Source organism: Acomys minous (assembly GCF_964271855.1).
Source record: "Acomys minous genome assembly, chromosome: 1".
In the NCBI taxonomy this organism is placed as follows: Eukaryota; Metazoa; Chordata; class Mammalia; order Rodentia; family Muridae; genus Acomys; species Acomys minous.
The window spans coordinates 124,904,745-124,931,616 of NC_140483.1; the positions used below are offsets into that span (position 1 = coordinate 124,904,745).

General features: G+C 38.4%; 1 protein-coding gene across 1 annotated transcript; it reads left to right on the forward strand.

Moving 5' to 3' along the window:
• Window positions 1–1,409: 1,409 nt before the first annotated feature.
• Window positions 1,410–26,420, forward strand: CALB1 (calbindin 1). The gene is made up of 11 exons (XM_084775478.1): window positions 1,410–1,637; window positions 2,132–2,208; window positions 5,668–5,742; window positions 16,385–16,468; window positions 16,579–16,635; window positions 19,829–19,906; window positions 21,668–21,723; window positions 21,814–21,853; window positions 21,978–22,031; window positions 25,082–25,153; window positions 25,482–26,420. The coding sequence occupies exons 1-11, from the start codon at window positions 1,559–1,561 to the stop codon at window positions 25,593–25,595; spliced, it is 786 nt and encodes a 261-aa protein (XP_084631604.1). The 5' UTR covers window positions 1,410–1,558; the 3' UTR covers window positions 25,596–26,420.
• The last annotated feature ends 452 nt before the right edge of the window (window positions 26,421–26,872 follow it).

Sequence of the window (26,872 nt, forward strand, 5' to 3'; positions counted from 1 at the left end):
GGGTATTATAAGCCTGACATTGGTGTGAAAATCAGAATATGTGATGAAAGTGAAAATAACTTATGCTCATAAGAGCTGTAGAATATCATGGCCATGAGAGCCACATGGAGAAGACAATTGAAATGCTTCTGGCCTGGAAATGATGGTTTTGAGTGATTTCATAAAGTCTCAAGATCCCATTGCTGAGCCAGGCATGGTGGCGCACACCTTTAATCCCAGCACTTGGGAGGCAGAGGCAGGCAGATCACTGTGAGTTCGAGGCCAGCCTGGTCTGCAAAGTGAATCCAGGACAGCCAAGGCTACACAGAGAAACCCTGTCTCAAAACAAAACAAAACAAAACAAAACAAAATAAACAAAACAAAAAACAAAGATCCCACGGCTAGAAACATGAACATCTCAGAAATGCAAATGTGGAAGGTTTCATACTCTATTACACGGATGAAAAATGAGGAGCTTGGCAAGCTCATTTTGCAAGTTTATACCACACCTCCGAGCTTTTGTGTTGTAAGCAGGCATTTAAGACACATTTTCAGCAGACAATAAGGTCACACAGGATTGGTAGCTAGATGACAGAAATACTTATATAAATGATAACCCAAATAAGCCTTTTGTTATCTTAAAATACCAATTGTAAAATGTAACTGAGTAGTTTCTCTACCTTTAGTGATTTCCAGGTTCTGAAAATACCTCACCCAGAAGTAGGAGAGTCACAGCTGCTTAAAGTCAATGAATGAGGCTGTTACTGAATCACCTGGTGACCACGCGTTACATTCCCTTCAGTTTATACTTTGTAATGGAATCGCTAACATCCCTTCGTTCCTAACATCTCAAATTTTTATGAGTTAATTCTATTGCATTCCAGTAACCCCACTTCAAGCTGAAAAGGCAACAACAGCCCCATAATCCTGCATTTCCCTGTCTGTAAGGACACCTCATAGCTTAAACAGCCACGGAAACGCTCTTCCTTAGCACAGAACGAAACACTGTTGAGATTAACCAACCCATCGTATACATGAATCAAATTGAACTAATATCTGACAGTCTGAATTTGTTCAAACTCTTTGGATAAATATAAGCAGACAAAATCACCACAAACGTGGTTTACCCTCTGCCAAAGTTCCCTTCCATCTGAAAATTAAATCGTTCCAGGTGTGTTGCTTTACTATAACACTCGGGAGCGAGAGAGCCTCCATGGGCACCGGGAACGTGAGAAGAAAGGATGACGATCAAGGATCCCCACCACCTGCTGCTTCCTAGACTCCTGAAACTCCAGTGCCAGCTATTTCCAGGGAAAAGAGAAATCTGGAGGGGAGGGGAAGAAGGTTGGCGAGAGCAAGAGGCGGGAGCTGGGAAAGGGAGGCAGGAGGAGGCGTGGCCCGGCCTGGGGCCGGCGGGATAAATACTGAGAACTGGGTGCGGGGTGCGGAGAACTCCGGAGGACGCCCGAACGGAGCAGCACCGCGGACAGCGCCCGGCCGCGCCGCGCCCAGCTCAGCCTGCGCAGCCCTCTCGCCCCGAGGTTCGCGCTCAGCGCTCTCTGCTACTTGCCGCTGCACCATGGCAGAATCCCACCTGCAGTCATCCCTGATCACAGCCTCACAGTTTTTCGAGATCTGGCTTCATTTCGACGCTGACGGTGATTATTTTCTCTTTTAACCCTTTCAAGACCCGTTCCCTTTCCTTCCTGCCCTTTCTCTACATTGAGACTGTTCACCTCAACCATCCTTTTTCTGTTTTGTTTTGTTTTGTTTTGTTTCTTCATCCTGCCTAATCTTGGCTTCCCCCCTGCCTATCGACCCATCATCCTGGAAGTTTGCAATGCTAGTATGGCATCCCCACGCTGAAAGCGGTTTCCTTTCTAGGAACGGTTAATGGTAGGACAGAAGGAAAGATTCGGAAACCCTGTCTCCCAAAAGTTTCAAAGACTGTCCCCAGCACCCCCACTCTCCTTTGCCCTGGGTGCTGTTGAAGTTCGACACCGGGGAAGGAGAGCGCAGCATAACCTGTACCCGCTGCTGATTAATCTCGGTGCTAAGGCGACACAGCCTCCCAGGACGGCTGTCCTAGAAAGAACAGAGAAGAAACTTAGAAAGAGACATCTGACACCTGGGTGCCTCTTTGTCTTTGCAGGAAGTGGTTACCTGGAAGGAAAGGAGCTACAGAACTTGATCCAGGAGCTTCTGCAGGCGCGAAAGAAGGCTGGATTGGTAGGCTTGGGTTTCTGCAGGACCCTTCAACCCTAAAACATACCTGTTCTTACGTTTCATAAAAGAGGTTTCATGGGCGAAAGTAAAAGCTTACTTACTAAGAAAGGCGAGAAAGAACGTCTTTCCAATGGTCGGGGGGAAATCGGGGAGGAGGGCTAAAGTAAAAAAAGCCCTGTTGTATTAAATAGGACATACATATTCTATACGTGTCCTTTCCATAGTAGGCCTTAAAAGGAAACGTTGATGCGTGAGCCCCGTCAACAAACCCCCCACCTCTACCACTGAGCTGGCTGGGTGATTCCTAACTTCTCTTTTCCAGACAATAAGGTAGGGGTAGAAATACATTTCTGCCCCTTGGTGGCCAGGAACAGATCTGCAGATTCTCATGCCAATTTTTGCTGCGATGTCGGTGTAGCTGGGGGGATGGGGCATGAGAAAGCAGCTTGCCTTCACAGCCCTGAGAAAAGGTGACCAACTTGTAACATAAGTGTGAGTGAAAATTTAGCAATAAACGCCTTTCTTTTTTTGTTGGAGAGAAACCCAAAAGTTAAGAAAGCAATAAAAAAAAGCATTTTAAGAATTTCACATATTGTACAAAGAAAAAATTCTGATGAAAAACTAGTAGTGATGATTGTTAAATAAGCTATGGGTTTTGACTTTACCCTTCGGTTAAATAAATCATAATTATTGGTTATAAATTATTTCCTTTGGGCCAAATTTATTTGTTGGGAAATGATGACGGCAAATAAAATGTACCCAGCCAGCTTTTAAACATATGAGATGTTTGTATAAAGGAGAATGGGTTGTCACTTTTACAGGTTTGATGGCCTTTACATAAGACTGCCTTTCAGAAAGCAATGTTAGATTTGGAGTAGTTAAATGTTAATGGTCTCTGGTGTTGAGGGTTACAATTACAAAAAAACATATTTGCATAAAGGTGATATACCGTCCCTAGATATTACATAGCATGCCACCATTTCTAGTGCTGTGTGTGTGTGTGTGTGTGTGTGTGTGAGAGAGAGAGAGAGAGAGAGAGAGAGAGAGAGAGAGAGAGAGAGAGAGAGAGAGAGATGTATTAATAGGGCTAGGTTTTTTTGGTTTTGTTGTTGTTCTATGGTGAAATTGTATAGTAGGTATCCCTATATAGCATATTAAAAAAGAATCCTATAGGGCTATAAACACACTCTGACATATTACAGACAGACTATCAAGTTTCTAAAACCATGCCAAACCAGATCGTGCTCTAGGGATTCTTTTACCCAGATTTAATATAGTGTAATCTAAAAGTGCAATAGAATGAGTTCAAATAAAAATGTCTTCTATGGACTTTGCCCTCTTTTCCCGTTATGCATTAGCATGCAAATGAATTTGTGTAATGCTATCACTACAGTTCTATGGATCTTTAGCTAATAAGACAAAAGGCATTTTCTTCTTCACTTAAAATATATTAAATGTATGCATAAAGTCTTGTTTTACATAGAAATTGTAATTACAAGCTTGGGTGGTGCCTCTAGCAGCTAAATGATCATATTTTAATCTTCCAGAAGCAACTTTAATATTGCAATTTAGTTCAATTCTATAAATACAAATATTCATGAGATCTGTATTTTTCAGAGCTTTTTCCTCTTCTCATTTTAATACTTTTACTTTTCTAGTTTAAAAAAAAGCTCAGATGAAAGTTATAGAGTTTAGAGCTTACTTTTTCTGCTGTGTAGAACCTAAATTTGGTCCATAAGAAGCTCTAATTCGATTACAATTTGATAAAACTAATCTTTCACACAGCATACAGTCATATAAAATTGCTTAGTACCTTGATACCTGAGTATTTTTCCTGTATTACATAATAGGCTTTGGTTGGATAACTACAAATCTAAATTAAGATCTAGATTAAGAATTCATATATAGTAGACACATTTCATTTAAACTGGTGATCTACAGCCATAAACTTACTTTTATGTATTTTTTTCTCTTTAAAAAACACACACGCTGACCTGGTAAACTAGACATCTTCTCCTTTCTTGACGTAGAAGAGTAGGGAGAAATGTTTATTTGGCTCATCATATTAATAATGTTAAATTTTTCACATTTTCACCAAATGAATATGATAGCCCAGTGAAGTATTTCCAAACACAGTACTCCTCTGCACTAAACAATGTCTCATTAGTACATTTATCCTCATCTTTGTAAGTCTACAATTGATGATGATGATGATGATTGCATGTCCCTCATCATTTAAAACATAGATTGCAGCACAGTTACTACCCAGCAACTTCCCAAGGCAAATATCAAGTCTTCTACTTGAACTAGCAATATTACATAATTTTAACATTTAAAAATGAAGATTTTTCTGTTCACTTAGAGATACGTGTGATAACTCTAGGACTGATGCTCCCATGCTTGACACTGTTGAGCTATACACCTTCATTTTCTTATCATTGTTTCTGTAACAAAATTTAACAACTGCAGATTGAAAATTACCCATAGCAAAAAGGCTGTTTTAGGACCTCAGTATAATTAAATTGATTTATGGTGCTTTCTTCATTAGTTCTACTACATATTTACAATGAGTTCAAAAGGGAAAATGTTGGTTGGCACATTAATGCATTAAGAGTTTCAGTGTGGCCCTTACATTATATTAAAACAGCTATCTACCCCTACGGTAAACTTATGTGGTTGGCACTGCCATCTTGTTCATTATGGTGAAAATCAAGACCTTAATTTGCTTTCGCAGGGAGGTAGAATAGGGTATTAATAAGAACTGACCTATTTTAAATAGACCAGCTCATGTAACAGAGATATTTTAAGTGGGCTTTGCTTGAGACCCACTTAAAATAGCTTAGAGTTCATAACTCTCTAGTATTTTAATAGGAAACATGACTATAAAAAGGAATTGGGGGTGAGGAAAGTCAAATCAAAAAATAACATTTACTTAGTCTCTCCAAAGCACTATTTATTATACAAATGCATGGGAAAATAATATCTTGAAGAAAATGGAAGCAAAGGAAACTTGGGAAATTGTTTCTCATGTTCCAAAGAGGCAGCAACCAGACACAATCAGTGGCCTAAAATATGGTCTTCAGTATTGTCAGTTCCTAGTGAAAACGCAAATCTGTCAAGTCATTTTCTTCTCTCACACTTTTCTCCCAACATTTAATTTAATTTAATGAACATGCACCTGCTTCTAGCCAGAAACATTCACTGTTTACACACTGGACTACTCTTTTACATACACATATTTTGCTTGCTGGAGCCAAATACCTACTCCTACCGCCCATAGATAAGACATTATGTTAAAAATAAGAGAATGTTATAAGACAAAATAAAATAACCTTCCACAAGGCAAACATTTTTAAAGTGTATTAACAGCTACTCTATTTCATATTTCTTTGCAGCAATTTATTAACATCCTTACAAAAACTTTTCTTCACAAACAACTTACCCGATTGTTTATAATTTTAGGAGTTATCACCTGAGATGAAAACCTTTGTGGATCAGTATGGGCAGAGAGATGATGGGAAAATAGGAATTGTGGAGGTAAGGAACCTGTGCATTTGTCTGATTTAATGAATGAACGTCAACTTTGACATTTATCAGGTCATTTTCAGTCGAGCATAACTCACTCATAGAGGGCATTAAATGTCAGTAATGTAGCATCTTCTCTTTCAACACATCAAATTCAAAATGGTGGAAACTTAGTTTATTGTATGTATGTGTAATCGTATAAATGTATATGTAAAAAATAAAATAATAGGAAAAAAAATTTTTTAATGCTAGAAACTTAAAAGAGTCTGAGCCCAGTGTGGTGACACATACCTGTAATCCCAGTACTCAGAGAGGCCGAGGCAGGCAGATCTCTGTGAGTCTGGGGCCAGCCTAGTCTACAAATCGAGTCCTATAAAGATGTCATGACAAAAACCTGCACCCTGGTGTCTGAAATCCTATTTCAGATTGAAAGATGGCCATAGCAAAGACACAATAATTTTCCTACACTGAGTGAACACTTCTCAGTCTAGTATAGGTTACACCCTGGAATCTCTACAAGTTAAAATGATGAGTGTCAGCTCCACATGGTGGCACATGCCTATAACCCCAGCACTCAGGGATGCAGAGGCAGGCAGATCTCTGTGAGTTCAAGGCCAGCCTGGTGTAGAACATGAACCCAGGACAGCCAAGAATATACCAAAAACCCTGTCTTGAAAATTCCAAAAAAAAAAAAAAATAGAAAAGTGAGCATTAAATCATGCCTTTTGACAATGACTTTTCCTCTTTTTTTCTTAAATAAATTTTTTTATTAATTTATTCTTGTTACATCTCAATGGTTATCCCATCCCTTGTATCCTCCCATTCTTCCCTCCTTCCCATTTTCCCCTTATTCCCCTCCCCTATGACTGTCCCTGGGGGGCATTACCTCCCCGCTCAAACTAAGACTTTTCCTCTTAAAGAGATCTTATTATGCCTATATAGCAAGGAAAAGAAATCCATCCATCTGTACTATACATCCATCTATACACTCAATTTGCAAAATAGTTGCTGCTTCCCTTATTCCTACACTGATATCTCAGCTGTGTTTAGCTCAAGAACCCATTAAAAAATGGATAGACAGACCTAGGGGAGGGGAATAGGATGAAAGAGGGAGGGAGGGGGGAACAAAAAGATACAAGTGATAGGAAAGCAATTGAGATGTAATCTGAATAAATTACTTACACAAAATTTTTTTAAAAACGGATAGAACACTTTATCTAGAAGAACTAATAGGGTCATATTTTGAAATATGACAAATCATAATTATGTTCATAAGAAATTCTCAAGCTCTTCAGTTTTGAAGTGCAGCAGCCTTAAAAATTAGTTATAATTTACTTCTGATTCTGAGACTTAACCTGGTTTTTAAAGAATAGATCTTATTAGGACACATAATGGACCAGTGTGAAATATACATATTTTTAAGCACCTACTACAAATAGAGTGAAGGGAGGACATACTATTATTATCTGTGTAATTAAGATTTCTCCCTGGAGCATACACTTTCCCCTTTTGCCACTGTGCAACTCATTACTGTATGAATAGATAATAGTTACTGAACTTACAGTTGCTACAGAGGCCAACTAATCAAGACAAGAATAATAAAATTATGTTTCTTAACATAAAAGAAATGAAATAAATAATTACTCAAAACTACCTTGAAAATCCATTATCAGTTATTTTCTAAACTGGCTTTTTCATAGTTTGAACTGCTTTATAGTTCTAGGTAAAGGACAACTATTATCTTGTATTTAGCAATTTTACCTTGAACACTCTGGTGGACTCAGTTACTTACTATGTCACTTATTTGGTGATATGGAGTTATGGAATAGAAACAACAAAAAGGTTATTCACAAGGTGTTAAATTTTTAAGTAGGTTAAGTTAGTCGATCCAGGTTATGCTCTTTGAGATAGAATCTAGACATTCTGGACTTCTCATTTGAACTTTAATGTCAATGAGAAGCTAGCAACCAGCAAGCACGTTGTCTTAAGATGTGGTGAAACACAGGTTGAAGGTGAGAAGCATTAGAGGGAAGGAAAGGGTTTCTTTGTGAGTAAAGAGAAATGGAAGTAAGAGAAGATGGAATAGAGATAGAATAGCAAACCTGCCAAACAGCAGAGTCTAATGACACCGTGCACTGTACAGCGGTACAGCCTCGTGACAGTTACTAATGACACTGTGCACTGTACAGTGGTACGGCCTCGTGACAGTTACTAATGACACTGTGCACTGTACAGTGGTACGGCCTCGTGACAGTTACTAATGACACTGTGCACTGTACAGTGGTACGGCCTCGTGACAGTTACTAATGACACTGTGCACTGTACAGTGGTACGGCCTCGTGACAGTTACTAATGACACTGTGCACTGTACAGTGGTAAGGCCTCATGACAGTTATTAATGACACCGTGCACCGTACAGCGGTATGGCCTCGTGACAGTTACTAATGACAACGTGCACTGTACAGTGGTACGGCCTCGTGACAGTTACTAATGACACCGTGCACTGTACAGCGGTATGGCCCCGTGACAGTTACTAATGACAACGTGCACTGTACAGTGGTACGGCCTCGTGACAGTTACTAATGACAACGTGCACTGTACAGTGGTACGGCCTCGTGACAGTTACTAATGACACTGTGCACTGTACAGTGGTATGGCCTCGTGACAGTTACTAGCCAAGATTTTGGAGATGATAGCAGAAAGAAATTCTCTAAAGAGAAGAGAGCTTTAAAACGGAAGAACAGGAAGAAGACTGCTGTGGTGGTTCATAACGTATGTCCACGGTAGCTAATTAAGAGCTGAGAAAATATAAGACCTGATACATCCCTGGGAACAGAAGTAAAATGGAACAGGAAACATGCAGAAAAAAAGGAGACTGTGGGGATGTGCAAACTCACAGTTCACCTTCTGGTTTCACCAGAAAGTTGTGCTAAATGAAGTTCATCCTGTGTCCAATTTGATATGCACTATTACTTGCTTGGAAGTCCTGCATATAATGAGGCATTCCAATATAAAAATCCTAGCTAGCTGTTTAAAACACACACACACACACACACACACACACACACACACACACACACACACACACACACACACAAAACCCCAAATTTCCTGAATATACTATAATCACCTTCCTCCTAGCAAGTACACTATGTCTTAGTGTTCAAAGAAGGGGTTGAACTAGCTTGTATGTAATGCTCACTTAATTCAGACTCTAGAACTCATGGAAGCCTAATCAAAGTAAACTAACGTGCATGCAGTATCCTGCTTCCCTGGGGGACTCCCTCAATAGAATTTTAAAAAAGACAAGCATGATGTTTAATTTTCAGTGTTCTGACCTGATACAGTAGATTTACACTTTCCATAACATGCATTTTTACCTAAACATAGTAAAAAGAAAGAAATGTTGATGTGTCTAATATTCTGAATTTGGTAATTAGATGACTTTAATAGATTTTAAAAATCACATGAAGATGGTTCGGTAATAACAGGATTGTTAATATAAATTCAAAAGAGGAGCATTGAAAATCTGAGATAATTTAATGAATGCTGTGGCAGTCAGAAATGTTCTAAATTTATTCAGATGAATATAGTTCTGTTGTAAAGAAGGTCCATTAAAATAATTAAGTAGGAAGACTGAATGATTTAGCAGGTCATGGAATTCTTTTCTCTAGGTCTCACATGAAGTGCACATAGATATTTTCGTTTGCTAGATGTCAAATCTTTAAGCTTTCCCTGTGTTCCCTTGGGCAGTGTGTAGGATCCTATCAACCTCTCTAGACTTAGTGTTTCTATCTGTCCAGGTCACTGCATACACTGAAAAAAACTAGATCTAAAAGTTATTTTAACCTAAAAACTGTAACAACCATCAAAGAGAAGTAGATACTTCTCCAGCCATTTCCTCCTCTTTTCCAAGGTAGGATTGAAGTGTGCACACTTAGGCAAGGGGAAAGCTATTTTTCTTGTTCGACTATCTACTTTAGACTTGGGGAAACTGATGAATGGTGAAATCAGGAATGAAAACTTTTTCTGTGTGGACTTTTGAAAATGATTTATTAGAAGCACTTTTGTGTGTGTAAAGGGTGCTGGTGGGGGGGGGATAAATGTCTCAAAATTAAAAAATGTTAGGACATCTGACTTCAGAACTGCTTTAAACTACAAGTTATGTAAAAATAGTCTCAGAACATCTGTTTCCTGGACTATGGGCAAGTATGACTATACACTAACTTTACACGTCTGCTATGAGCCCTGCATCACATGAGATAATTCATGTCAAACAAACAGAAGGATGTAAAAGCCTAGGATGCACATTTGGCATTACTAAATACAGAAATACCTACTCTATTGTTCCAAATGCCAACATTTCTTTCTCCTTCTCGCATAATTTATTAAATTCAAGTTATTAAACTCAAATACTTTTAAGTTCATGACTATTTACCTTCCACACTCCCTGGATTCACTCCTCATTGGTGGGAAAGACGCTCTTGGCTTCTCAAATGTGAAAACGAATCCTTGCTTAGTGTGCTCAGGAAGGGCGATGTGTTCCATAGCTGCCTTTAAACATGATGAGTTCTGCTTTTGTGCATGAGGATGTGCCTGTCTTGGCACTTTGTCTCTCTATGAAGTCACCCTCACTGGTACTCCTCCAACATGGCGCATTTTGCTTTATTTTTACACCTATGTCTTGCTTAGAAATTGTTAGGGAAAGGGGGTTTTGAAATCATCTGTCTTCCTTTAAGAGTCCTAGTAGGGCTGACTATGAATCACCAGCAATCAATATGGTGGCCTAGAATTCAGCAGCCACACAAGGCATGGCTAGAGTTTCAACCTTCTCTAAAGGCTAAGGCAGGAACTCCATATTATGCTACAGAATGGAGGGAGATGGCAAAGAGTGTAAGTGGAAATCCTGTTAGGGATGAGTTCCCCGGAAGCATAGCTGAGAGGAAACGGTACAAAGGGGATTGCCAGGAAGTATGTGGGCATCATTTCCTACAGAAGCAGAGCAAAGACAGCAGGCCTGGATCCTGAGTGATGCTGAGCTCTCACAAAGCTTTAATGGAGATTTCCTCTATAATGAGCTCTGAAGTGGGGGGTTGAATAAGAGGGTAGGACTTTTACACTGCTGTGTAGACTAACCATGAGATACAGGCTCCTTGGAACTTCAGATATCTTCAGCCCAGGCACTTCCTTAATGGAACAGCTGAGCACACAGTAATACTCCTGAACAAGAAACAGATCAGGGCGGCATCTACCAATATCCACATTAACCCCTATCCGCAGCCCAGTAATAAATTGAATTCTGTTCAAGAAAAGTTTACTTCCATGTGTTTACACTTGGCTCTAGACAAAGTTACCATTATTCGTTGCATCAGTGAAATATTTATTGATGCAGCTGCTAGGCAAAGAATTAGTAGAGAAAACATAGCTGGTACCGTCAAGAAGATGCAGGCAACTAGAAAGAAGTTTGTTTCTACACCTTCAGAGCCAAGAGACTAATTCTATAAGTAACAAATTAAGAGATTTCATCTGTATGTATTCCATTTGTCTTGCCTTCCGTCCATCCCCCTGGTTCACTCCACTGTTTTATATAACTAACACTAAAGGTTGGGGAGTCCATAGAGGGAAAGCAGATAGCCCAGTAACTAATGAATTTCCAACAGTCTTGAAACCCTGCAAGGACTGGGGACTTCTGTGGACATGGTGACATTAAAAATCAGAAAATAGTCATAGAGGAGGGAAGTAAGGGGGAAATGGGAGGGAGAGAGGAATGGGAGGATACAAGGGATGGGATAACAATTGAGATGTAATGAGAATAAATTAATAAAATATATTTTTTAAAAAATCAGAGAATAAAGCAACCCTACCTAGCATCTGCTGTGATGGACCTTTGGCACATCCTAGGCCTTGTGCTACAGATCTCCATGGCATTGTCTGAAATTTGAATAGTGATCTGTACATATTAACAAAAGGAACAACAGAAAACACAGGACCATGACACTGTAGAATTCATCTTGAAAGGGAAGTCTTTCTATTCACCCCAGGCACATTTCACCCATACACACCCTCTGCTTTTTAAATGGCTATTTTGTCTTACAATGATATGAGTAAAATAGTACTATAATGAGTAACATTAACAGTTTAACGAGATTTTTAAAAGAACATTTTGCATATAGAGATAGTCAGTATTTTTATAATTAAGATCAGAGCAGCATGCGCACACACACAAATGCATCTATACTATACCTAAAGAACAGCAGGTGCGGTGGCACACACCTTTAATCACAGCACTCTAGAGGCAGAGGCAGGCGGATCTCTGAGTTTACGGTCAGCCTGGTCTACAGAGTGAATCCTGGGACAGCCAGGGCTGCACAAAGAAACCTTGTCTAGAAAACCAAAAAGCAGAAGGAGGTGAGAGAAGAAAAAATAAGCAGGAGGAGACTATGACTCTAGGTATATTTGACATTCTAGAAATCGCTCTCTCTCTCAATCTCTCTCTCTCTCTCTCTCTCTCTCTCTCGGTTTTCTGGTTTGTTTTTTTTTGTTTGTTTGTTTGTTTTTGGGTTTTTTTGCTTTTCCAGACAGGGTTTCTCTGTGTAGCCTTGGCTGTCCTAGACTCACTTTGTAGACCAGGCTGGCCTCGAACTTACAGACATCTACCTGCCTCTGCCTCCCGAGTGCTTATCTTTATGTGAGTTACAAAAACTTTACAAAACAAAGATGGGTACATTTCCCTAACCTTACATCTAATCATTGCTGACTAATATATTCTTTCACTTTTTCTATGTTTAAATGGTTGCTATACTTTTTAAGAGAAATCACTCACTATTTTTTAGTTTAAAGCAACATATAGTTGATAAAATTCAAGTAATACAGAAAATAATGTTAGTAAAGTTTGTTAACTCTATATTATGTCAATGAAATATTTGTAATTAAAAAACAAATCAAGAAAATCGCAAGCATGGATGATAGGCACCTGGTATGCTGGGCTCCATTGACTCTAGTGGGCATATGATGCAGACAAGAAACACTCTCTGAGCTTTTGAAATGGCCTGGTAAAGAACTGTTTAAAACATTAAAAGTTACACACCAATCAAGGAAGAGCTGAGATTGGCTATTTCCAGTTGCCTAAGTGAGTGCTTATGCTAATTACAGTAGTGACATAATAGGAAGAGAGTTCCAGCATCACATAGAAACACTTAGCATCAAGTTCTGTTGGTCAACTTGTCTTGTCACTGACCTATTTCCTCATTCTTTAAGACCTAAGATTTCTATTTTGTTACGTCTTTGTCCTCACTCCTCTCCTGACTGAATCTTTACTCCTTCCTTGTGTCCTTTGAAGTTCTAAAAGAAGCATTCTCCAGAGTGCAGTCAGCATTCTGCACCAGGGGGAGTGATTGCTTTTCCTCTCTTTGAAGACCCTCTCTGTGCTTACAGTTCTCCCTCTCTCCTTTTTCCCCCTGAGCTTCAGTGGAGACCTGCTTTCTGGGCCTAACTTATGCTTCTTTAATAATAGAAATCATTTATAGCAGCTTTCTATTAGTGGCCCAGATACTGATACAGAGGAAAGAAAAACTCAGAAGGATGAGTTCTAGATTTCAGTGAGTGGAAAAAGCACAGCTTCTCATAGCCCTGGTAGCAATCACCAACAAATGCTTCCTTTGCATTCTAAGAGTGAAGGAGCAACCAACTCATCCTACAGCTATAATCAAGGAGCATGCTGTGGACTTAGTTTATTAACAGTCATAAAGCTTACCTGAGTTTCAGAGTCCACAAGTCACTAGGTCAGATCACTCAACCTGTCTCTCAGTGTTCTTAACTCAAAAATTCCTTTTGTTTGTTTAGTTGGTTGGTTGGTTAGTTGGTTTTTGGTTTTTCAAGACAGAGTTTCTCTGCATAGCCCTGACTGTCCTAGGCTCACTTTGTAACCAGGCTAGCCTCAAACTCACAGACATCTGCTTGCCTCTGCCTCCCCAAGTGCTGGGATTAAAAGCATGTGCCACCATACCTGGCTTAAATTTCGGCTTTGAATTATATTGAACTGTATTATTTCTGAGGGGTAGAATTTTATGGGTAAAGAAGTCAACTATACAGACAAGACTTGAATGTAGCACAAAAATAACTGAAAGAATAATATAATATTAAATATTACTATGTATAAATATAATATTATTTATTATATGTATATATAATCACACAATACAGTGATAAATATAATTCTGGAACAAAATCTGATTTAATTTCTAAAATTGCTGTCCAATCCCAAAGCCTCATTTCCATCCTTTAGATCTATTAGCATCTACCCACTCTAGTGGTCTTTGTTTCTAGTTTAGGTATTTTCTGACTGGATCATGCTAAATATTCTAACAAGATTTGTTTATATTGTTTTAACCTTACTCTAAGCCATATATATATAAACTATGAACAGAATTATAATTTGAGCAATTTTTCAAAGATCTAAAAGCAAGATAATTTAAAGAATATATTACCCAACTGTAAGGGAGATGAGATTGCACATAATGTGAAAGGATGTTTTACATTAAACCTCAAACCTTAAAGAACCAAAAACATTGGAAAAATTTTAAGTGGACACGAAAATATTTCATGTTTATGTTGATGACATCTTCCGGTCTTAATGTTAATTTCAACCCCAGCTTCTTAAACTGGGAACAGTGACTCACATGGGATCACAAACAATTTGGTAACAGTGAAAGTTTTCTGAATGCACAAAAATCAAATGTTAATTCAAAATTAAAAGTGTAATGAATTCAAAGTGTTCCTGGCAGCACTTGCCTTGGTGCTGAGCACACATGTTCACCTGTCACGGCACAAGCATCTTGCCATGCAACACCAGCAAGCACTGCCTGGAACACCCCAACTAAGACTGCATTGGGTGCTGTGACTTGCAGTCTTCTTACTGTACACATGAAGTTTTTTTGCTCTTAAAGAAGCATAATAGTTTAATTATGGAAAACAAAGATTTTGAATATTTTCCTGCTGTCATTCCCCAGTATACCTCAAATTATTATGTCTTTTTATTGTAGTACAATGTTTGATTTTAAAATGTTCTGTCAGAGTTGTTGAATTGAGTTCCACAAAAATTTGGTCAATTAATTCTGGCTTCGGATTAGGACAGAATTTTCAACAGTTTCGGTAATGGTGCAAAAACATGGCTGTACCAATTTAAACCACATATTTGTGTGAAATAGTGTTCACATCAGTGACAATTTTATAGTACTTCAGGGAATTGTCACAGACAAATCAATTCTAAAGGACTGAAGATGTTCTGTGTCCTGAAGTATCAAGCATCCAGCCAAGATTCAATCTTTATATAAAAACAATTTAATTTCATCTTTAATCGCCTATAAAATTATAGAAAAGAATTATTTTAAACTAAATTGTTATGGTTTATTACCCATAACTGTTTTGCTTGGATATTTACATTATACACGCCACGTAAAACTTTCTCAAGAGAAAAGAGGCTATGAGTGGGAGAAATTTAAGTGTCTCTGATGTAGACAGATTTAAAGTGTATGTACAAAGGGTAAGGGCTTGTGTCTGTACTTCAGGGAATTCAGCCACGTTAGAAATTAGTCAAATGTAGCATGCGAAGATCCATTCTTTAATGATGAAGAGTCAGTAAGTCCAATAGCACGTATACTGAGCCTGGGACATTCATTTCTCCTTCACCTCCTTTTTCTGGAGATGAAGGTACCAAGGGCCAGTGCAGCACGGGAAATGGCCAGGGACCACAGCTCATTAGCAACAGAGCCAGAAATAGAAGGCACATCAGCAGTGCAGCCATCAATCCAGCTCCCTCCTTCTCCATATGCAATAGATTATACTGGTCTTAAAATGGCATCTGTGGCTCTTTATTCCTCAAGAGAGAGAGAGAGAGAGAGAGAGAGAGGGAGAGGAATGAAGAAAGAAGGGGGAGGAAGGGAGGGGGGGAGAGAGAAACATTGAAACTATGGAATGAGATCTAAGAGAAAATGTCAAAGAGTCATGCAGTGAACATCAAAAGTTAACCTACGCCCTCAATTCAAGCAGTGGATGTCCTCTCGGCAGAGACGACAGTTTAAGAGCGTTCCCTGTTACTACCCAGTCTCCCGTGTTTATGATGCTGTGTCCTTTTGCCTCTTTCTACTCTTTTACAGTTGTCTTCGGTCCATCTCTGTCGTGTCTCTCTCCAAAATTAAACATATATATTATTTTTCTTCCTTCCTTTCGCCTATATGCATAGCCCTCACAATTTCTCACTGCACGTGAAATTTATAGCCATGTTGTGGGCTAACCCCGCGCACTCCAAAAGAACCGAGACGTGATCAGTGCCATGGAGCTTGTGCAACATGCATCTGTATGTATGTGCAGCAGATGAAATGTGGTCCACTACAGCCATCTTTTCTGCTAGACAGCCGGGCCCTCAGAGGCATACGTTTTGGAATGCACCTCAATACTCTGCGGAAGCAAAGCACCGGAAAGGGAAAGGCAACTGTGTGTGTTCTCGCCTACCCTATTAGTCAGCTGATGTTTATGTGCTCCTATTTTCTCGGTCGATACAGCTGCTCACAGAGCATGTTGAAGCAAAACTGAAGCAGCGGGTGATGGCATGGGCTTCTTTCCAAGCTCCTCATTTCTGGTTTTCCATCTTTTCCAGTTGGCTCACGTCTTGCCCACAGAAGAGAATTTCCTGCTGCTCTTTCGATGCCAGCAACTGAAGTCTTGTGAGGAGTTCATGAAGGTAAAAAAATCATCCTCCCTTTAAGAAAGGTGCTGGAAGTGAGGAAACTGTTGGATTATTTTATTGATTTGTTTATGTAAACATGCTTTCTGCCTCCCAATGTCTTGCAGACTTGGAGGAAGTATGATACTGACCACAGTGGCTTCATAGAAACCGAGGAACTGAAGGTGAGTGAGTCAGAGCTGAGGCTAAGCATGCTCCTTCGAGGTGCAGCCATGAACTGCTGAGGGATTCATAGCTTTTTAAAAAAAAAAAAAAAAAACCTCCCACCAAAGAAACTTATGTTGAGCAGTGCCACGTTTGCACCCACTCTTCACATCATTAATGAAGCAAACACCAGATCGGGAGACAGACTTCAAGTGCTTCTGGAGTTTTTGCTCATCTGTGCAGGAAATTAGCATTTTCTGTGGTATACCTAAGTTGTTACATAAGGTAAATGGGTAATAGTCATGCACACAGAGAGACAGATGTAGCTAACTATGCCAACTAAGTAGGCTACCACTCTTGGGTGAAATTTTAAATTTTATTTTATAAATTGAACACCTAAATAGATTTCTCATTTAAAACAAAAAACAAAAAAATGACAGATATGTGTTGTACCTTATGCATATTTATGTCATCTTTGCATATATTATATAAGATAAGCATTATTCTGGTGAACAAAAGCCTGCAAAAAAAAAGAGACCTATTGAAGGCTTCACAGAAATAAGACACAGGGATGTAATGTTTAATCCTAGACTTATCCACTTCAAAGACCTTAGATACAGCACATAACCTGCTGCCCCTCAACAACATAAATTATACAAAGTGCGGAAAACTAGATTTTGAAAATAAATCTATCAGCTTATATCTCACAAATGTGATGAGGTCTTGTGGGAGAGGGACATAAGGAAAAGAAATTTGAATCAATTATAGCCTCAGAACAAGTCTCTGTGTGATTCTTCTACTTTTCATCTTTAAAGCAGGGCTAATGATGATACCATGGTGCCAGATGTACTATGGAGTCCAAGTAAGATGCTGCACACTGTCCTGTGAAACACAAAGCCTAACAAATGACATGACACTCAATTCAGGATTGGGAACAAATCTTCCAGTTCATTTCCTCCAGTCATCCAGAAGACTTGTTGGTCAGAAAGACCCTGTTTTCTCTAACCTCAGAATGCAGAATGAATAAAGGAAGCAAGAGCTAGTGAGATGGCTCAGTGGCTTAAGGCGCCCACTAACAAGTCTGACAAGTTGAGTTTGATGTCCTGGGCCCCACATGGTAGAAGGAGAATTATTCTCTGAAATGCACATATGTGCCATAGCATCTATGTACCCTCACACAGATACATACACATACAACAAAATATTCTTTTTAATTTTTAAAGGGAAACTAGCTAGTATTTTTTGGAGTACCTGAATATGTGCCTTCTGTGCCACAGACTTAGTACTGTATTTGAAATGTTTCTCAGCATTTATTCTTCAGAAAATTTGCAAGGCAGTGTCCTATGACTCCCAATATATGCAGAGACAGAAGTTCACCATGGCCGGGGGATTTCTCAATATTACACAGCTGCCTAGGCTGTGCCCTAGAGTGTCCGCTAATGTCAGTGGTGCTTCATGCCTCACGCTTCCCTCACTGTGAGCTGCTGCTCCTGCCACTGATCTGTGAGGAGATGAGTGCATCATTTTCCTAATTATACTTCAAGATGGTTTTCAAAGGTTAGAAATTTAGAGATTGGACTTGCACATTTGTACCACTGTGATGCAGCCTCTTTAAAGTAGCAACACTTTTCATATAAAGCTCCTGAAAACAACGCCTTTTAGACATACCACCCTGCAACTAGATTCCACAAAGTGACAGGGAAGCTATTATGGTTTTATTCTTTTAGACTAAAAGATTTATTTTTAAAAAATCATTGCAGTACATGATGAAAACCTTAGCTCACTTCAATACTGACCTCTAAATATTCCCAAAGTTCCTTTCTTTGTTCTAAATTTTATTCTCCAAAAGGAAACTCTAAAGAGAAGTCCTTCTCCCTGGAGAATTTTAAGGATACTTTGGCATTCTTTTTTAATGGATTCTTCAAGAAAGCTAATTTTAAGGAAAGAAAGCTAATTTTAAGATCCATAATAGAGTAAAAAATTCACTTCTTCTCAGACATGACTTTGAATCCTAGTGTCCCAGGTTTCTCCAAGGCTATTTTTGTGACCACCATTTCAGTGTCTGATGAGGCTTTTTAACCCAATTAATCTCTGACAAAAAAAAAAAAAACTCAGAAGGCTCAAAAATAAAACTCACCCCCACCAGATAACTTTGAATTTTATATGCTTCACTTTGGACCCGAAGCAGAATGTTCAAAGGGAAAAATAAATGTATCAGACCAAGAAACAGCCTTTCCTTGAAAAAAGTGGAGTCAATCTCGCAGAGCTTGTTCTCCTTAATGAGTAAGATGGAGAACTGTCAAAATGCCAAAGAGCCACAGCCCTCCAGGACTCTCTGGGCTCACGTCTGCTCAGTTTCCATAGCTGCGTTAATTCATTTTCTGAGGAAACGAAATCGTTGCAAATGAACATCAGCGAAGAAAATGAAAGGCTATTACATCCCTCCGAATTCACAAACCTTTGTAAACCTTTTATTTAATTCTTACCTCTGTAAAACAAAAATTAATTGTGCTCCCAAGTTTCAACTGTTGAGTTAATAATCATCATTTTCACCCTTCCCACATTAATCTCTGTTTAAATATGATTCATATGTCCCTCAATGATTTGATGTTAGCAACTGTTGTAGTTTGCAGAGTTGGAGGAAACATTTGAACAAAGATTCTGTCGATCCTGTGATGCCTAAAAACTAACCACCACACCATCTGGAGGATGGGCTTCTCCTTATCTGCAAACTAATAGGAAAATATGTCCAGAGGTGCGGCAGGAAACACATTTTAAATTAGAAGCACATTTCCATCCAGCTTGCTGATCATTTTTTTTCACACAGGTTAGAGAGGTACAGGGAAGGGGAACTTATGCTTCTAACAGGAAGATCACTAAAATACCGGTGAAGAGAAGCATCCACTGGGCTGATGTTTTAACTTTTAATTCAAATCCGTTTACATTACACAATCCACTTACTCCTTTAACTGCTCTCATAACAGGGCAACACAACTCCGACTGTCACAAACTGGGTGTTAATTAAGAGTCAGGTTCTCTGCCTTTCCCAGGTAGTTTCATCTTGAGGTGCCGCAGGACCACATGACTTCCAAAGTCCTCTCCTCACCTGGTTCTACCATAGAGGTTTTCTTTGCATTCATCCAGGTATATTCTGTTGCAAACTGCATATTATCAATGACATAAAATTTTCTGAATGCTCTTTTTTCTCGACAGAACTTTCTAAAAGACCTACTAGAAAAAGCAAATAAGACCGTGGATGATACAAAACTAGCCGAGTACACAGACCTCATGGTAAGACTAAACTGGAAAAGGTTTAGCCAAGAACCGTTAAACATGCTGCCTGTGATTTTGCTACATCCCAAGGCTACCTAGGATGGGATAAATAAACCACAGCTTGCATATCACACAGCCACAGATGAGCATTTCTGATAAACCCTCGTCACATTTACCTCGCAGATGACTTTTCTTTAAAAGCCAGAGTAATTGTATCACTAATTTATATAGCTTATACATGTTATGTTTGTACATAGAGTTTATGTGACAACACCTTTTCCTCATAGAAATTCTGAACTTTTTTTTATCATAGTTTAGAAAAGCAGGCTATTCTAGAGTTCATGAAGTGCTATTAGTTACTTTATTCATTAAATTACCTAAAGTGAGTTTTTCCTTTGATTTTTATTATTTTGCATATTATATCAGTGCTATAAATGAGATGATTCAAACTTTGAACGTGATGTTCTGATAATCATATAAACAAATATTGCTATAGAACATGAATAATATAGACACAAAACTTCTTTAAGCGAAGATGCCTAATGGAAATAAATGAACTAGGTTCTAGATAAAATAAACATTCATGAAGTTATTTGTCTCAGGTAGGTGGTTTACTCATCTTAGCTCATAGGATTAGCATTTGCAAACAATATATGTTTTCTCTATAAGCTGTAAAGCTATTATGATTCTTACCCCGTGAATTAGGCAAATAAGGCATAAAGTATTCCCTCTATGCTATGTTAGATTTTGAGGAGCAACCTTCTAGAGGTTTCTGATCCCTTCAGTGCCACTGAGGATTCTAACTCATCAATACAGGTTCATCCGCTGCTGCAGCAGCACACAAGTGGAGTCATCCTTGCTCTGTCATGAAGGCAAGACCTTCCTTTGGGAAGGGGCAAATAACCTACATTTATCCATTTTCTAGTTTGTCTCAATCTTAAGGGAGTCTATTTAAAGTAAAGTTGCCTTTCCATGTAGGAATTTGAAGCTGCCTTTCAAAAGTGACTCAGATGGGAGCTTCCCCTGTTGGACTGGCCCAGTAGGTCTGATTAAATGTCATAAACCAGTTCCAATCCAGGAAGCAATTAATCAGGAACTAATTAAAATTTAAATATATAAGTGAGGAAACATTTCCCTATGGGCACTAAACTCTGTGATCTAGTTGTGCAGTATCTTGGTAGACAGTACAACAATATTAGAATTTATCGTCAATGGATTGTAAAATACTGTGTCAGTACAGAACTCTGAAGGAAAAAAAAAAGACGTGCTTCCGAAAAAGAATTCTTAGACCATCTCAAACCTCCTATTTCCTTGGGAATGACCTCTCTAAACCTCTATGCACTGTATTCACCATAGCATTTTCTTTTCTCACATATATAAAAAATGTTACATTTGGCATATTTAGCATTAGCATTACTTTCATCATGGCAATATTTACTGATTTTTTTTCATGTGAATGCTTACTAAATGAGTATATTTGTGTCTGAGTGCATCTCAGTATGTGATATGTAAGTACAATAGTGAGTTAGGAAGTATTGTTAGGTTTCTAGTACCCAGTGGGAAATTACATAATTTGAAATTTTTCAAAATAACTTAGTCTTGTTATCCACTTACTGCTTTTATTGAATTTTGTGCTTTAAAAAAAAAACAGGCTGGGGGTGCAGCTCAGTATTAGAGCACTTGCATTGCAGGCGCTCAAGATGTTTGCAGTTTGAATGTTTGTCTCCTCCACTCAATAACTCCTAACTCAATGGTCCAAACAATGATAATGTCTTTCAGCTGAAACTATTTGATTCTAATAACGATGGGAAGCTGGAACTGACAGAGATGGCCAGGTAAGCTTCCGACTGGTACAGGTGTCACTAGAATAAGCTGGACATCCTCTGCCACTCCAACCTATTGACATAATGTTTTTCTCTCGAAAGGTTACTACCAGTGCAAGAAAATTTCCTTCTGAAATTCCAGGTAGTTGACTTTTCTCTACAGTAAATAATGTTTCCCACAAAAAGTCAATAGGTGGGAGATGCGTCATGAGACGCAAGCTGAAATGCACATCCTGTTTTAACTGAAGCTCTCTGCTGTCTCCTAGGGAGTCAAAATGTGCGGGAAAGAGTTCAACAAGGCCTTTGAGTTATATGATCAGGTAAATGGATTTTTTTCCCTTCTTCCTTTAAAAAAAAATCTTATGGATGGCACATGCCCATAATCTCAGCACTCAAGGAGGCAGAGGCAGGCAGATCTCTGTGAGTTTGAGGCTAGCCTGTCTACAAAGCGAGTCCAAGACAGCCCAGGCCACACAAGGCTAAAACTCTGTCTCAGAAAAAAATATTATGAAAATAATTTAACATGAAATCTAACCTCTTGTGATTTTAAGCATAAAATATAATATTAATTAACTATGGAAGCAAGACTGCATAGCAGTTCCTTAGAACTGATTTACCTTACACAATTGAGACTTCACAAGTTTCACTATTTTACTAATGTTGCATAAGTGGATCATTAACTACCTTTCTCTGACAAGCTTATTTCACCTTGTGAATTCTCAAGGCTCAGCTATATTTTAATTTGTTACATATACAGTATTAATGATCTCTTCATTTATTTACTCATCAATAGACATTAGATTGTCCCCATATCTTAGCTATTGTGAAAATACTGCAATGAGCATAGAATGTTAAAATCTCTTCGAGACCCTGTTCTATTGGGTAAAAACACAGAACTGTAATGTTTTATACTATGTTAGTTCACATGCAAAGCAAAACACATGCCGTGTACACTGCTTTGGTGTGCCATCAAACTATCTTGCTGTAACATTTTGATTTTCCATTAATGGTGCACAAATGTTTCCAGTGTCTTCACATCCTCACAACACGTATTTCCTTTGTTTATATGGAGTTGCCATTCTTGCCTCTGTGAAATGATGCCTCATTTGTTTTAATTTGCATTTCTGTGATGACCTGTAATGTTGATCATCTTTCCATAAACTGATTAGCCATTTACATCTTCCTTCTAAAAGTACCTATTCACATTTTAGACCATTTTAAAATCAGATTAGTTTTATGTTAGTGAGTGGTTGTTATTCATTATACATTTTAATATTACATTCCCTTTAGGTAAGGAATTAGTGCAAATATCTTCTCTCATCTTTAGGCTGCCTTTCACTCTGGATGTTTCTTGGCAGCTTCTATGCTGAGCTCCACTGTCTTCCTGTTGTCTATGCTCTGACCTCTTAACCCACAACTCACTCTTAAAACCTGTGTCATGAAGATTTTTACCTATTTTATATGTTTATGTTGTCTGGTTTTGACACAGGGTCCAGTGCTGGATGGAGTGGAACTCACTGTATTAAACCAGGCTGGCCTGGCCATTGCTTCTGCCTCCTAAAGAGCTAAAATTAAAAAATGCATATCACCATACTTGGTTCTAGGAGTTTTATGTCTTCGTGATTTAAATATTTGCATTGGATTAATTTTGCTGAGATGAAAAACAGAGGTCCAGGGTTTATTTTGCCCCTTTGCATGTGGATACACTGCTTTCCCCACACTTTTTCTTGAAGAGAATACCGTTGCCCTTGTACTCAGCCTCCTAGTGAAAGATCAGTTGGTTCTATGCATGTGGACAAATTCCTGAGCTATCTATTCTATTTTATTCTGTTCTGTTCTGTTCATCTATGTATCACTCCCTAAATAGTTACCATACTGTTTTAGTTACTGTAACTGAATACTATATTTTGAAATCACAAACTGTTGGTGTTTCTGTTTTCATATCTGTTTGTTTGTCTGTAGGAGGGGAAGCACGGCACAGACTCAGCCCCTGAACCATCTTACCAGCCTGACACTTCCATTTTCATCCTTTTTTTCCCTCTAAACTACTTCAGCTTTGGGTCTTTTGTGGTTATGTGTGATTTTTAGTTGTATCTTTTATATTTTTTTTCTTAAAATACCATTGGAGTTTGGAATGTGATTACACTGATCTTTAGAGTTAAATGGGGTGAACACTTTAACAGTATTAGGTTTTCCAGGCCATAAGCACAGGTGCTCCTCCACTGGCTGGTGTCTGGTTTCCTTCATCAGAGCGTTACAGCTGTCCATGTGTGTGGGTTTTACTTCTATTCCTAAGTTTGCTCTTAAGCATTTATTCTACTGTTAACACTACTGAAAAATGGATTTTAATTTCTTTTCATATAGTTTATTGTTAATGTATAGAAACAACTGATTTTTAGAGGTAGAATTTTATATTTTACAACTTTACTAAATTTACTTATCAATGTCCACGTGTTTTATCTTCAGGGTTTTCTATGTTTAAAAATCATATTATTATTTCTTTCTCAAATTTGTCTTGTCTACAATTTCACCCTTAAGGAGAACCTGGAACATACTCAACAAAAGAAAATAAAAGTCTTAAAGTAAAAATTCACAGTTTTTAAAAAGTATGGGCAACTGACATTATCCAACCAAGTTGTTCATTCTGCAGAAATCTCACTATAGTGTATCTCATGTTGTGCATCCTTATTCAGATGCTAGCCTGAGGTATTCCACCATGAGAATCTGAATGTAGAACCTAAATCTTCTGAGCCACAGATTTGTCTGCAAATAATGATATTCTCTGGCAGAGATGAATAGAAATTAAGCTAAGGGAAACAGTCCACAGAAGGTTCCCACATTGAGAGAGAGAGAGAGAGAGAGAGAGAGAGAGAGAGAGAGAGAGAGAGAGAGAGAGAGAGAGAGACAGAGAGACAGAGAGAGACAGACAGAGACAGACAGAGAGAGAGAGAGAGAACGAACCTCATGTGTGAGGAAAAGTTGGGTGTGAGTCTGGTAGGTCATGACTTTGCCTTCTAATTTCTCTATTCCTGGACCTAAAGTCTAAATAACTACTGCCTGCTGGTGTGACTTTAAGCAGCCACAGCTTCCCAAGCCATGCTGTTCTCCTTTGTCGTGGGAATATACTTAGTTTTAATTTCTTAATTATCCCAACTGAAGATACTTCTAACATAAAATGAAATATTAAGTGTGAAAGTGCCTTGAGAATTTCAGTCTATTTCACAAACCTAAGTGCTCACCTATTCTGCACCTGTGGTAGATGTGGGTTAAGGACACTATGCTAACCCAGAGGGCCGGAATCCTGCCAAGAGGGATTTTCTGAGGATTGCAGTTACCTCCAATGTGTACTGTTTCATTTCTCCTCCCCCAGGATGGCAATGGCTACATAGACGAGAATGAGCTGGATGCTTTACTGAAAGATCTGTGTGAGAAGAACAAGCAGGTAATTCCGTTGTCCTGCCAGTTGCTTCCTAATCAGACTCTAGCGAGTGGCCCAGAAACAACCACATATCTGCTGTGGGAATCTACTCAGAGAATTTGCAGAGGACAGGAGCAGATTGTAATTCTTAACTCAAACTGAGTCTGGCACAAGTCAGTAAACTGTGACATACAGATTTGGTTTAGAAACAACCTAGTGATTATTCACATGTATAAAAGATCCTTTCTTTATAGATTGAGACAACAAATAGTTTCTCAAGTTTTATCACTGGCCAGTGGTTAATTAATGTCCATATTTAATTGGATTACAATGCTATCTATGTCCTATACAGGAGTTGGATATTAACAATATTACTACATACAAGAAGAACATAATGGCCTTGTCGGATGGAGGGAAGCTGTACCGAACAGATCTTGCTCTTATTCTCTCTGCTGGGGACAACTAGAGTTGGTGGCCACAACCACTTGCTAGTGATACATTGTATCTAAAAACATAACTGTGCGCTTAAAAGAGTAGGCTGTATTTTCTTTTATATCTGTAAATTCTACTGCATATAGAGAACTATTCAGGATGTGTGGCACATTCTTTTCTGCTTGTTTCTATACTGTTTGTAATGTACAGTTTTTGTAACCATATAATTGAAAAGAAGAAAGTCTATGCTTAGGCCAGTCAGTAAAATCAATTTACAAAAATAAATCTAATATGGTTTTGCTTTCATAAGTATAGCTAAACACTTGGATTTCCCTAAAAATTCTACCAGGATTCATCTAAAAAAATTTTAAGTGTCAGATGTGTAAATGCACATGTGTCACTGAGCTTATGAAACAAACAAACTCATGACAAGCCAAGCATTTTTACTTTAGACAATCATAGGACTGCCCCCACAAAATATTTCTATGCTATTTCCATCTAGCGGAAGGGATGTGCTTCTGTGTCTGAAGCACCCAAATATCAATAGTTAGTCCGTTAAGACTTTATTATAAAACAGTCTCCCTAGAGATTTAGCTTACTGATCAGTGACATGTCTACTGCCTGAAGAGATACTATACTATTGACTCAAGTTGGCTTGGTGACAAGGAAGGCAGCTGGATGGCACATACACCTGTCTGATTCTATGCCTATATTTCCAAGAAGTCTACTGTCAGAGAGTATGACCTTAGCCCATTTTCTAAATTATTTTCATGTGTTCCAGATGACAGTTATTCTAGTAAGCTGCTGTTTTATGTCATATCCTGTGTGTACTCTCTGATTAAATTCAATGTACTGAGTATCCTGGTGTCTAGTTTGCATACTTCCTGGACTTTCTAGGTAGAACTGTTCATTTCCACCAAGATATCTGCTGCCTCTGAAAGTATTTTTTTCTAGCTATAACTACTCTATTTTTTACTATGTAATTGAATTTTAATGTAAGACTCACAGCAACCTGATTATTGAATGTTATTCCATCAAAACCTGTGTATTCTGTGGATTCTATATTTCATATTGAGATCACCATTCAAAATAGCTTTATTTCTATCTGCAAGGTTTCAGATGAGTGGAAGATAGAATCAGAAGAGAAATAGTATTGTACTCATTTATCTAATCAAGCAAATGATATTCTAGAACCTTCACTGGCCCACAAGTAACTCAATTTAATGTATATTTTAGCTAGCCTAGCCTATATTGTTTATTGGTGACAGATTATTAATGGCCTTAGCTATTTTTATTGTGAAACAAGGAACA

Coding starts and splice junctions, on each gene's coding strand:
- CALB1 (XM_084775478.1), top strand. CDS start 1,559: ATGGCAGAATCCCACCTGCAGTCATCCCTGATCACAGCCTCACAGTTT. Junction 5,743..16,384: donor GGAAAATAGGAATTGTGGAG/GTAAGGAACCTG, acceptor CATCTTTTCCAG/TTGGCTCACGTCTTGCCCAC. Junction 19,907..21,667: donor CCGAGTACACAGACCTCATG/GTAAGACTAAAC, acceptor AATGTCTTTCAG/CTGAAACTATTTGATTCTAA.